At 40.6% G+C, this 14,534-nt stretch overlaps 1 protein-coding gene across 1 annotated transcript; it reads left to right on the top strand.

Annotated features, from left to right (window-relative positions):
- Nucleotides 1-4,421: 4,421 nt before the first annotated feature.
- ier5l (immediate early response 5-like) lies at nt 4,422-6,977 on the top strand. Its single transcript, XM_041960390.1, has one exon. The coding sequence runs from the start codon at nt 4,568-4,570 to the stop codon at nt 5,459-5,461; it is 894 nt and encodes a 297-aa protein (XP_041816324.1). The 5' UTR covers nt 4,422-4,567; the 3' UTR covers nt 5,462-6,977.
- The last annotated feature ends 7,557 nt before the right edge of the window (nt 6,978-14,534 follow it).

Below are 14,534 nucleotides of genomic sequence, written 5' to 3'. Positions count from 1 at the left end.
TGGGGACTTCTGATCATCCTAGAGCTGTCTGGGCTGTCACACAAACATTCAGTGTGTGTGCCACACAGGTACACACAGCAAACACACACACACATAGCCATTGAGCATTTGCTAGCTTTTTGTTGACTGTTTAGGGCAAATAAGCATAGAACAAACAAACATTCCAATGATCACATTCGGAAGAAATAATTCAAATAATTCTGTTTGAACACACACAAAGCTAATGATTTGAGGAGTTTCTTTAAGAATTTATTAAACAAATGAGACACAGCGTGTTAATTAATGAGTGTTTGAAGTGTTGTTAGGTCCATTTTTTAATTTTGGAGAGAGCTAGCTGAGAGGTGTTCCCCTTGTTTTCCGTCTTTATGCTAAGCTAGGCTAACTATATTTTGACTCTGTACTGAACACACAGACATCTTCTCATTTAACTCACGGAAAGAAAATAAATAAGCATATTTCCTGAAATGTTCATTTCAGGAAATATGCTTATTTGCTCTAAAAGAAAATGTATACAGCATGTTTTCTAGTGTATTTTAAGTGTTTATTAGATGGTCCGTAGCTAAAAGGTGACCAAAACAAAACAATACATGAAAATGATTCTGCAATGCAGATAGTCTGGGTTCGATATGCACAACTGTTTTCTTATGAACCATTTCTTTGGTAGAAATTAGCTCTAATAAAAAAGGAAGGTTGGAGTAACAGGGACAAAGGAATGACAGACTGCTCTTGAATAAACAAAACAAAAAACTTCTAAGAGTAGCACAAACCAAATTCCATTCATCTCTATCGTATTGTGGTGGAGGCTGAAATCTAAGAGACAGATATCTCAAAACCTGAACAAATAAAGCCGAAATTATCCAGCTCATGGCGATATAGCAAAGAGGTAAAGGAGAAAAATGTGTTTGTTTGTCGTTTGGGTGAGCGGAACCCTTGGGATGGTCCAGATGTCATCTATCACACCAGTAGATTTGTAAGGATCCCTATGGTACACACCAGTGCACTCCTTGTCATAATGTGGTTATACATACGTTATTATGCATTATTATAAATGTGATGCATCCTCTGTGTTTGGTCATTTCTGCAGCATGTGGATGTTCTTCCTTGTATGTTGAGTCCAAGCCCCAGCACCTCCAACGAGCCTTTTTCAAGTGAACAGTGATCTTTATATGTTAATCTGAAGGGACCCTCTGTTTGCTCCTCTTTGCAAACAGCTACCTCCTCTGGAAGAAAAGATGAGTGTGTGTCCTGCTCTACATCATACATTCATCATTCATAGAGAACATCACAAGCAGACGTCCTTCAGCCATCCCTCAGCATGGTCTTGGTCTTATCTAGCAGGGGCTTCCACTTCTAGTTCATCCTGCAGGAAAACAAATATGTTGTTGCTCTCTGCAGGCTGCAGATGCACTGACCCACCTCGGAACAACAATTTGGAGACAGTAACAAACACTAATCACACAGGGCAGAAAACTAGTGCTGCACTGGCCTCTACAGGTTCAACACAGGTTATTGCACTCACTTGGCAAGCATTAGAGCGTGTGTTTAAACCTGTAGAGGCCACTGCAATGCTGGCTCCCTGCAATATGTGACTCAGTGTGCTTTTAGCTGGGATTTTGCTCATTCATACACAAAACTTGTTTGTCTGTTTTCTTTCATATCTTATCACCCTTCAGTCCAGGCGTGCACCTACTGTAACAACTAGATTTTCTCTGACACTGTGAATTTTTTTTCTTTTCTGTATTGTTTTTATTCCAACATGTTGACTGACAATAAGGGCTGTTAGTATTCAGGTAGATGGGTTACTCAGTTTTAGGAGGCAGAACTATCAGCTACCACATCAGTCTATGTGTTGTCTGTGTTAATGCAGGATACCCCACCATGACTCTCAGGATGCTGCCATATATTCTCTAAAACACTGACATGGTATCTGCGATGTCACAGACAAGTTGGTGAAGGGTTAACGTTAACTCAAACCATCTAGCATCTGGAGCACTAAACCTTAATTTAGTCAAAGAGAGTGCAGTCTGTATGAGATAAGCAAGAGCAAACCACCATTTCTGAATGTGACACCTTTTAGAGTATCCAGCGCCTATTTCAAGCTGCACTCATTATGTTTTTAGCCACTTGGGGGCAGCACACCAGCGCTATAAACACAACATTGGCAGATTTGAATTCTACTAAGATTATATAAAATAAATCTATAGATTAGCAAACCTTTGTCTATTTATGGGGCTGTAAAAATGAACCAACATGGATCAGGAAAACCAATACAAGAGTCAGAGATTTGACTAGTTCTATACACATAGATCCGACCCAGATTCTGCATGAAATCTGGAAAATAAGATATATCAACCAAAACTGATATTTCAAAGTAAGTCTGTGCCTCTGGTTTGAGCAACCTACTTTTGTGCTGCTGTTTTGCCACATGCTCCAATAACATGCCTGTTCCACAACATTCCCACATGTTAGCAGGTTAGAACCTCCTCCTTCTGACTGCCACAATCTCCTCCACTTACTGAAGACGTGAGCTGTTTTTACATGGACAAGTGACCATACAGTGCTACTAAAGTATCACTGTACCCTGTGGTAAAGAATAGACAGTCAGCTGCATTTTGATAAAAACGCTCGTCTTGCTTAGTGACTGGACAAAATATTCTCCAGTGTATCATCATCAAAAATTGAAGAAATGTATTTTTTCTTTCAGCTACACTTTTATTTGTGGCTTAACTGAATCGTATCAAGACTGATTTGAATAGCAGTGCAGTGTATCATTACACACCCAGCAACATCAGTGTTCATTTATATAATTAGGGTTTCTGGTCATTTGATAGATTCTCTTAGAGGAACTACACTTTCTGAGCAGCTAGTTTTTAACTGTGTCTGCTGTTTGGTGCTGGGCAGATAGTGGACAGTGGCTTTGTCAGAGAACTTTCATGAAAAACAGCTGCCTGTGTCTAGAAATGAATCACAACACCACAACAGTAAAATTTACATGAGCTGAAAGACACTAAAATGCTCTGTGGAGCTGACGGAGAGTTGGGTGCTTAAATTGTCACCATGACACAAAGAAGAAGTCAGCTTGGAGCCTCAGTAGGACTAGACTCCCTGTGGAATAGATGTGCTGACGGAGAAGCTGGGACATTTTCAGTGGAATCCCGTGCCGACAGAGAATATTTGGAGTCACCATTTTGGTGGCCATTACACAGTTTCCAACCATAGTGCTGTCTGCTTCAGTGCTTTCAATGCATCTGGTGTGGGACAGTCTTTGGTGAATCTGTGTTATTGTTTTATTAGTCCAGATTTTGAAACGTTTCTCTCAGAGGTGTATGCCTCCACCCCAATATGATACTGGTGAATGGAATTTATGTTGTAAATTTATAATCAAATTTAATTAGAAAGTAGTCTGGACAAAAACAGTTGACAGTGAGGTGTGGATATTCCAGAGTAACCAGCACAATGTTTCTGAAAAGGCATTGTTTCATTAAAAAACAGGCGAACAAACAAACATATATTTGGTGGTTCTTGGTGCTGATGTGCTGACTGAGCATTTCCCTTATTAGTATCCTGCAGTAGAAGATGATGAGGATGACTTCCACACATCCACCACATTCCTCATTTTGACTGACAGCCTGCTCTCTGCTGTTTGTATGTGGATGCACGTTTAAGAACAATTATTCTGCTCCAAAAAATGCAGTGACCTAACGTGTCTTTAGAGAATAGGGTGTTGTTGTATATTTCCCTAACTGTGATCAAATCCCATGAAAAGACCAAACATTCTGACAGTTTTAACAAGTACACGTGCTGAATTAAACACTCAAATTGAAGAGCGTACCGAAACAAAAACAGCACATTTTATTGCATTATACCAAAATAAAATGACTTATTGGGTTTATAAGGACTGTTATTTTGCCCTAATTAGAATATAATAAATTGTAATGTTCTGATTTGGTTTTTTATCATTTCTGTTATGCTTCTGCTATCTTGTTCAAACAGGTTGAAAACACATACTTTTACTTGGAAAACCAATCTTTGAAAAGTACTATGGTCACTTTATTGGTTGGATTCAAAAAAAAAAGAAAGAAAGAAAGAAAGAAAGAAAGAAAGAAAGAAAGAAAGAAAGAAAGAAAGAAAGAAATGTCGACTGGAGCATGCATACCCGGAAAACTAAGTAGGTTTTTGGAAGTCCCAGCTATGGTGCAGCTGAAATGAGGACATTCCTGTTAGACAGCCTCGGTGAAATTTGAATAGTACAGAGGAACCGCCTGACGCTGATTGGTCGAGAACGACATATTTCGAGAGCGCCGGTCTGTCAGTCAACAGATCCCAGGCAGCTGATTTGCTGCTCCTGAAGAGGGCGGACACTCTGTCTTGACTATATATACTCTCGGTTCAAGCCATCTGCAAATGATTGTTATCTTTCCGTAGGAGGCGGATCGTTGTGTTCAATGTTTCCCCACTGAGGTGACTTGAACCGTTCTCCCCGAACAAAAAGATCACCTCGGAGATCGCCGAGAGCCGGTTTTCCTCTCCCAGAGCGGAGCTGGAGGTGGACTGGGGGAAGATAATAATGATCAACACCATGGAATGCGCAGTGGACGCGCAAAGTCTGATCTCCATTTCCTTAATGAAAATCCACAACTCCAGGACGCAGAGAGGGGGGATCAAGCTGCACAAAAACCTGCTGGTCTCTTACGTGCTGAGGAACGCCAGGCAGGTCTACATCAAGGAGAAATACGCGGAGATCTACAGGATGCAGCAGTACGAGGAAGTGATGACGGTCTGCAATGAGATCCAGGAGCTCAACCCGCTGGACCTGGACGCAGAGGACGCCGACGACGAGGAGCAGGGGCGGGCTGCTTGCTGCGGCGAAGAGGCGAGTCTGTGCGGCTCTGCGTGCCACCGAGACGCGGCGCACCCAGCGGCGCACGGCCGGGCTGCGGGCGCTCTCCCTGGCTGCTCACCGCTCGAGGACGACAGCAAGGAACCGGAGCCCTCTTACTACCGAAGCTGCTGCATGGAGGCTCCCCCTGTGTCCCACTGCGACCAGTTTACAGCAAATAGCAGCGCGCACTGCAACAAAACCACAGTGCTGGACTTGGACACGCATGTGGTGACCACGGTGGAGAACGGCTACCTCCACCAGGACTGCTGCTGTGACGCGCTCCAGTGCGGCCAGGGCGCGCAGTCCCCGGCCAAGAAACGGAAGGTTGAGTTCGGTTGTTGTGCATCCGACGTTGAAGAAGTATCGGATTTTACAGCGGCTCGCAAAAGGGCGAAACGCGAGGACTGTTCCTACTCCCACCCGGACTACACGGACACTTCTAACATCTCCAACCTGATCTCCATCTTCGGCTCGGGATTTTCCGGGCTGCTGAGCAGACAGACGGACTTGGACCAGATCTGTAGCAAACAGGTCCTGGCCAGTCTGGGGGCATGGACCCGGGCAATTGTGGCATTTTGAATCAAACACTTTATTTTAGGGGGGGCCGGGGTCAGTTGTAACATGTTTTTCCTTGAAGTGGATTACTATTTTCTGTTGCCAGCTTGATGGGGAACATGGTTTAAGCTCAGGAGGACGTTACTATTAACAAACGTTCCCATACTGTTCTCTGAGAAAATGTACACATTTACATTTCAGGTAGAAAGACGGAATTTATGGAGGTCAAATGTTCTGTAAATGACCACACAAGGACTAGTGGACAAATTGGTCACCACTGTTCTGGTCAAGGTTTATCAATTAACTTCTCACATAGAAAGTGTGGCACCACTGTAGCCCTCTTCACTTCATTTTTGAACATTACAATTGTTCATTTTTCAATATGTTTAACACTGACGAGGAACTTTGAACATTTACAGCTGACCCCACAGTGTCAGCCATGGTAAAATACCATGTGCTAAAATCACAACTCTGATGTTAGCTGGCCTCAGTACTCTTGTAACAGCAATTGAAAACATACAGATGATAAAAGTATCAAGAATTATACCTCAAAGCACACATTTGTCTTAAAAAAGCATGTATAACATATGTGAGCCTGACTCAATGGTGTGCACTGGGTGACATCACCCACACTGGTTTCTGATTGGTGGAAATAGAGGCGTTATAACTGAACCCAGACTCCCCTAGAAGGTCTAAATCAACTTTATTTTTGCAGGAAAAAGAAAAGCTATTTAAATGAACATTTTAATGACAATAGTTTTGGCAGGGAGATGAAAGAGTTTGTGCCATATATATATCATGTACAGGCTGTCCTGTTTCAGAATGGGAGATACGTGTCTACAGAATACACTTTTGTGAAATGGACTGACTTCCGTTGCCTTAAATCCAATGCACACAACTGCTAGCTATTGTCATAAATTGAAAGTGAGTGAATGTCTTTTCTGTCCGGGCTGAGGAGCCTTTTGGGGAAATGCATCTCCAGTTTGAAATGGACCTTGCACATTCTGAGCATTTTGTTGTCATGTGAAACACCACATTCAGGACTCCCTCCTAAACACCTTTGAGGTACATGGACTGAACCAGCTCGTATCACTTAATGGAGTGCCAACACTTTCAATTCTGCAACACTTTTGGGCTATTACTGTGGTCATCACTTCACCTCCATTCCCAGTGTGTGATAGCACACAGTCCAGGTTACATTTGGCAGTTTGACATTCTCTTTTAATCATGGTTGTTGCTCAAAGCCTTCACAGCAATTCATAATTCCAACATGTCTTGGTATTGTGAGTATTACTTGTTATGTAAAAGAATGAACTTAGTCCTTTTGTTTTAAAAAGGCAAACTCATGATTTAGCCATAACCTGAGAATCCACGCATTAGCTTTATGAGCACTATGTGTACCAAAATAAAGAGAGTATTCAGCCATTCTCTACATATTTTGTTGTTATTCTTGTATTTTTGTGCTTACTAAATTGTATATCACCGGGTAAAACTGTTCGCGAAAATATTTGTTAAAAATTTATAATCTTAATAAAAAATAAAAAACTTAATCTTAACTGTTGTGTTTGACTGCGGCTGTGAAGCCTTTTGTTATGATTGAAGAGTAATGGAGTGACTGACCGTTGTCACACACGATACCATTATTAAAAACACACCCGAATGTTTGTAATACACTTAATCAAGACACCCATTCTAAAGGATTTACAAGTAATTGCTTTTTTAGTAGTTAGTAAACCACATATTAATGTGTTATAGATCCAGTGTAAGGCACTGAAAAGAACAAAACCCCTTTGGCTGGTGTGTATTCTTTCTATCTGGTAATAATGTAGCTGGAAATGTTCATCAGTCAGTCAATGATAAAGGGTCACGGGCGCTGAATAAGCTATACAGTATAAGCGCACAGTTATAAATGTTTATATGTTATTGATAAAGTAGTTTTTACAGCAATCTGTCATGTCTGCAGTTGCAAGCTCAACACCACTCTGTCATTAAATAAGAAACCAATTAGCGTAGATCTTTAGAGGAAATGAGAATTTGTTGCCTTTGGACAGATCCTGGCTAACTGATCTTTGAGCTAAGCTAACTAGCTGCTGGCTTTAACATTATATTAAACTTACAGATAGAAATGGTGTTAATCCTCTTCTCTAACTCTCCTCCAGACAGCAAACAAACACATTGCCCAAACTGTCCTTTAACGAACTGATACAAAATAGATCCTGGCAAACTAGCTTGTTGCTATTAATGACTTGTCACTGACTTATAAATAATTACAGAATTTTACATAAATTAATTCATTAGTAACAACTTAGAAAGCTTTGTAAAGTGGAAACAATATAATATAAAATTATAACCTTCAGTAGATGGGTGATAGCATATATATAGATATAAAGAGAGATTTGACAAATGAGGTATTTCCATGAGCAAACTCCACCATGAGATGCAGTTGAAAGGTAGCTAACACCACCCTCACCTTTTTATCCCGTTGTGAGTCACTTGTGATGGTAGCTCCAGTTTCCTTACTTTACAGCAAGTATGAGTGTATGGATTTTGTTTTCATCTGCTGTTTTGATAAAGGTATGTGCCCTGCTTTGTATTTCTTTTCATTGTTTCTGAATAATAATAACAATGCTTCAACCATAAGATTTTGTGTTTTACCCACAGAAAAAAGGCCAAAGAAGACGATTATAGCAACAGTCACTCTGTGAGTGTTTAAACAAATAAAACAAGTGGCCTCGAAGTCTTAAAAAAGGACGGTCTACAAAAGCTATTATTGCTATCACAAACTACAGCCTCTTCATATCACCAACTCCTCTCTGCCACAAATTGAACATCATAATTTCATAAAGATGGGACTTCTTGTTAAATTGGATTAAACTGTACATCGGTTTCTGCTCACACTGTAGTAGGTACCACAAGAATACTGCATTTTGTTGCAAGTGTTGCAGATGATGAATCACCAAATACTCAATGGTCTAAAATAGTTAAGGCATGTCATGCTATCTATGCTATATGTCGTATAAAGGCCCATTCTTCATTTTTGCTCCCTGCCCCCACAATGCACTACCTGTAACACATTAGCCAACACTTCTCATGTGAAATTTCCTACCCTAGCAAATCCCTGAGTCCTGTTATCTCTGCTCTGTGCCACTTGGTGGTGTTCTTTAAAATCAATGAATGAAGATATCAGGAGGGCTGTCTATGCAGAGCAGAGCCACCTCAGGCTGACCCTCCCTCAAACTCTCCACTCTCCAGCCCCTGACACCCTCCCTCTCTCCTCCTCCTCGTCTTTCTCTTCTCCTCCTCCTCTTCCTGGCTGACTTGTTTTTCTGCCTCTTAGACTGAGGCATCACCCTACACTAACATATCACATCCATCGCTGCTGCACGTTTGCTCCTCCAGCTATGTTGGCTTTATACAGCTGCTGCTACCCATAATAACTTGCAGTTCATAGCCTAGGACGTAAAGGAAGTGATGAGGCAATGTGAACAATGCATTGTGTAGTTCTGCAGAAATGGATTGCAGGAGGATTTGATATTTTGATTATTTGCAGAAAGCATCTGCCTACTGCATTAATACACTAATTCTTTGCTTCAAAAACAAGCAAACAAACAAATATGAAATGATATCAGAAACAAGCCATGATTCAGCCTTCTCCAATACTGACAGGTGTGGACAATGGTTTTGTTTCATGGTGTATTCACAGCTCCTCCATCTGGATTGGGAAAGACTGACACCCATGAGCACACATGCATGCATGCACATGCGCACCTGCGCACATGCACACACACACACACACACACACACACACACACACACGTGTGCACACACACACACTCACGCACACACAAAATGAAAATATTGGTTTTCCTTTTCAGCATCAGTGATTTTTCATTGATTTTGTTTCCTCTAGTTTTCATTTACATTTGCATTTAGGTTTTTCTATCAATATTCTGATTTGGTTTGGTTATGTTATAAAATATTTTATACGTACTATATGTAAAATTAAAAAAAAGCACAAAACAAAAAAAATTATCAGAAAAAAATCACCCAAATGTGAATAGTGTCTGGGATATGGATATGGAAAGACAAAAAAGAAAATATAAATATGAAGCATGACTCAGTGTAAACATGGTAATAGTCCGCAGAGTTCTTCTCTATTTTACTAATGACTCACTTCTCTGGTCACCTTATCCACGTTAAAAGACAATACCAGGTGGTGGGGGTGATGTGAGCGGGGTGGGTGATGGGGGGAATGTGGTGACGAGTGTTGGTGTGTGGGGGTGCTGGGAAGCGGAGGAGGGGCAGACAACAGAGGGAGGGGGGAGAGGAGCAGCCATGAGGGGGGTTAGCAGTGGGGGAGGGAGGCATGCTTTGTCAGGAGAGGGGGTTGATGTGTTGGGGGGTTTGCAGTGGGGGGAAGAGGCCACATGTGACAGCAATAGGGAGGGGTGGGTGGTGGGATGGACTGTAGGGAATAGGTGTACAGGCAGGGGGAGGCAGACTGTGGCAGCAGGGATCATGCAGGTCAGACAGGTTGCACAGAGGTCTGGGGGAGGGGTGGGCAAGGAGGGTTTTTGTCAGAAGGATCTGATGCAGACATGGTTCAGGCTAATGTGGAGATCAGAAACCAGTTTTGGTCTTCCATGTACATGAAGTAGGCCAGTGCTTTGTGCTGCTTTGAAAGTTTGCCATTTATTTCTCCAGATTCAGTCAATTAGAACACTGATGTCACATTGCTCTGAAAATAAGGTGTGACTCTCAAGCTTTTACAGATGTGGCGAATAAACATTTTAACATGTTAAAGCAACAACATACAGCTTGGCAACTGCTTAGCAACAATGTTAGAGGTGTTGGAAACTGGTAGGGGCAGGTTTAGTTATTGCCAAATATCAAAGATATCAACAGAATTATTAATAGGAACTAGTAATTATAGTGCACTACCCTGGGATCAGATCTAACAACCGAACTGCAGATGCAGTCTCACAAAGAGGTGTTCACTTAGAATGTGAATATTCAAGGACTATTTTCAATTTATAAGATGAACACTGAATTAAATAATAACAATAATTAAATAACCACAGTAGCTACTTAGAAGGACAACAGAGTTTATTTAACTTTAGCAGCACTGATCAACAATCAATAATACTTCAATCCATAAACATCTACTTTCCAATTACAACTGAGGTAGTACAACTACTACAATTGCACAACTGCAGCTATAAATATGAGCAACAACATTAACAAGGATAAAGACAGCAAGCATCCTGTGGCACCTGTGAATGTGTGTGAGGGGTAAGAAAGGGTGACAGAGAGAGAGAGAGGGCAAGATGGCAGATGTGACCACGTGAGAAGCTACTTCACACGAGAGATCAAGATGGCGGGCAGAATCGCAAGAATTAAACAGAGGAATGAGAAGCAAGTTTGGGGTTTACACATCTCAAACAACAAGATGGAATGGAGCAAAGCTGAGTTATGCTACCACTGTGCGTTTAAGGTGTGTGTGGATGCGTGTAAAGGCATGCACGTGTGTGTGTGTGGGTCAGTAAAGGAGAGAAAGGGAAAGTGCTCAAAGCAATGCAGAGAAGATCCTAACCACCACAGAAAGACGAAATAACTGTCCCTTTATCACTCAGGAGGCTAGCGTATGAACTTGGGTTTGTCAGCCGTGGCAGTGGTCTTTTAACTATAAGTGCATCTTACTGGATTTACAAGTAGTGGCATAAAATAACAAGCAAGATGTGGGACGACACAATCAATGCAATGCATTAGGCACACAGAAAGAAGCAGCATGCACAATGATTGAGGTATTTCCAACAGAAACAACAGGAATTGGTGGTCTATTAATTTCAGTACAGTACAGTACAGTAAAGCCTATACAACAATAAAGGTTGCAACAACACACTATTATTAACCTGTGTCTGCCCAGACAATAGCTTCTAAGGTTTGCTTCTGGGGAGATTAACGTGCGTTTTAGTCCAGCAGAGTTTCCTCAAGCTCAGACAATTAAGGGACTGTCATATCGCTTCATTGGCGGGTTTAATGGCAGGCTGATCATAGGCAGTGGAGGAGACAGTGAAAATATCGTCCTCTTTCTTGAAGAAAATGTGTAATCCATATATTCCTTCTGCAAGTTAAGGGAGATCTTTTTCAGGATCCAAACGTGCTCAGTGAACACAACGCAATCTGTTACTTGTCCAACGAATTGGGGGACTGTTGTCTAGGCCAGTGAACATAACATTTAATTATGAACGATACATCTCCTGTAGCAACTTGATGTCACAGTTGATAAGCGATGTGGAGTGGGCCGTGTCGGGTCTTATGTCTTTGGTGACTTCATGGCCATGTTGCAGAAACTCCCCTGAGTACCAGTGGATCTCATCCAATGGGAAACCAGGGTGTGGATTCAAGCCAAATCTCACTCTAAGGTGAGACTCACAAGGTCTAACAGGTTGTTGGCACTGTTTCATTGTTCAGGCTTTTGTTGCTGCTCTGTGTATAAGTTCCGACAAAGGGCTGATATGTTATTCATATTCATTATTCACATTATAAACAAACAAACAAAACTTTTTTTCTTAGACCAGTGCAGATTTTATTTATCACATGTCTTCCTAGAAACAATGTCTTGGTCACCCTGTATAAATTCACAGACTGTGAACATTTTCAACGACCTTCTACTAAAGAAATCATCCATATGAAACAGAGTGGAGACTGTTTTGTACCTTTTGGAGCAAGTAGGAAAACTTTCAACGTGATTTGAATAAATTCACCTTTTAAGCCAATATTTTGTTTATCATAAAAAGCGGGACTTTCCTCAAACAAAGGTAGCTACAGCTTTCAGGGTCATTTTATTTTGTGTTGCCACACATCCAAAACCTTTGCTTTCTGCTACAAGATGACACAATTCGGTGAGAAAACTAGTAGAAAACACAAATGAGTTCCTGATTACTTGAACATTAAAATAAAATGCAGCGACAGCCTTCTAATGGATCATCACATGGATTATGCGACACCCAAACAGGGCCACACTCTTATTTGCATGGTTAGAAATAGACCATGCTTTCGCAAACTTAGATTGGCAGAAGTGGTGGTACATTGATGAAAAAGACAAAAGACACTGCCCATATTTAAAAACTTTGTAGGTGGAACTCTGCTTGCCCATCGTCTCCAAGTCATTAATGTTTCGAATTGCTCGCTTGTTTGCTTAGATAGATAGATAAGACTTCATTAATCTCACACTGGAGAAATTTACTGTTGAGATTAAGAACAATAAATCATCAAAAAAAGGTTTTGGCATCAAAACTAAATGATTAGGTTTATGCTATAAAAGTGGTTTGGTTTAGGAAAAGATCATGGGCTATGTTACTGTTACGTACATGATGTAACTGACTTGACTTTTGGTTTTACATGGGACACAAACAACAGTCTCCTGGGTTACAGTCCATTGTTTATTTTAGCTATCCATCCACCCCGCCTTCCTCTAAATGCCTGGCTTGCTCTTTACAATGGTGCATCACCTGTCTTCGTCCTTTGCTCCCACCAAGTCAATAAACAGTAACAATAAATGTAAATATGGGTCATAAAAACCTGTTTGCAAAGTGGAGCTATATGTTTGTTTTTCTTGTGAGGACAGGGTCTATTTGCATATTGGAGAGAAGTATGCCACATCTTATTTTTAAATCTTAATAAAAACCAATTAGGACACAGTTTTATTGCAAATTCCCCTGGATGACATTTCAATGTTAGCTGTTAGACATTTGTGGTGTCAAAACTTTGTGTTGACGTATAGCACTAACCGGTCCTGCTGAGGTCAAACCCTGTACAGATATATAATAGAAGTGTGACTCAGTTGGTAGAGAGGGTTGGTCATCAAATGTAGGGTTTTTGGTTCCTATCCACATGTTGAAGTACCCTTGAGCAAAAATGTTGAACCCCAAATTGTTCCTGATGTGTATTAGAATCAGAGTCAGCTTTATTGTGTGCACATACAAGGAGTTTGACTTGTTTTAACATTGCACTCAATGTACTTGCATAGTAAAAAAGACTGGACAATAAGTTAAGTAGTGCAACATTATATAAAATAAACAATATATACAAAGAATGACGAGGCAATAATCAATATGTTGAACTGTGCACTACTGGATGATGATAAATGTCCAGTCAGTGGATGCATGTGCATTGGAAAACAGTTAAGTTGCTTTGAACAAAAGTGAATTGTAAACACTGGTATAAATGCAGACTGGATGTTCATTTGGAGTATGTGGTGCTCCTCTTCAATGGTGGTGTGGCAAGATATTTTTAAGTAAAAGTCTACTCCATTAGAAGTTCAAGTTTTGCATTTTTAAACATACTTCAGTAAAAATAAAAAAACCCTATTTATAAGCTAAATGTGATTATAAGAAATATGTCATTATCGTATTATTGTTCATGTATGAATCTGCACACTCATATATTTCACCGTTACCAATCAAGTTGGACCCCTCCAAAGGGTCTACAGATAAATGTTGAGGAGTCAATGGGGTAGGAGAAGGCTTTGCTACAGAAATATATATTTGTATATGAGCCTTATTTTCTCTTATCTTTGCTTTTTTTGTGAAATATTATAATTTTACTTCTTTCAGTTTTTTATAGTTATATAAATATAACCATCTCAGAAGAAGTAAAAAAAATCACTTTGGTAGAACAACGTAGACCTTTGATACATTTGACAGAGGGCCCAAAGTAAGGGATGACAAGTCAAAAAGGTTCAGAACAACTTATAAGATTTCTATGTAAAACATAACCTGGAAGCTAACTGTAGCTGTCAGATGAATGTTGCTTTCCACCATCTTCAGTCTGCAGCTGCATCCCATTTCAGAAACTGCATCCATTGAAGTCCACATTTCAAGCCTAGACATGTCAGAACGTGTCGACGCAGCTGTCCCATTCCAAACATTCCTCCAAATGAGGCCAAGAAACTCAACCATTTTTCCCTCCAGATTTGCACCCCCAAATCCATTATGCACACTCACTTTTGAATTGTGAATTCAGCAGTCATCATCAACTCATAGCTGACCGTTTTCTTGTCCTTAGTGGACACCTGAGCAGTAAACCAGTAGTA

Source organism: Chelmon rostratus, chromosome 19 (genome assembly GCF_017976325.1).
Source record: "Chelmon rostratus isolate fCheRos1 chromosome 19, fCheRos1.pri, whole genome shotgun sequence".
NCBI classification, from domain to species: domain Eukaryota; kingdom Metazoa; phylum Chordata; class Actinopteri; order Chaetodontiformes; family Chaetodontidae; genus Chelmon; species Chelmon rostratus.
Note: the sequence above shows the minus strand (reverse complement) of the source record. Positions and strands in the feature narration are given on the sequence as shown.

Coding starts and splice junctions, on each gene's coding strand:
- ier5l (XM_041960390.1), top strand. CDS start 4,568: ATGATCAACACCATGGAATGCGCAGTGGACGCGCAAAGTCTGATCTCC.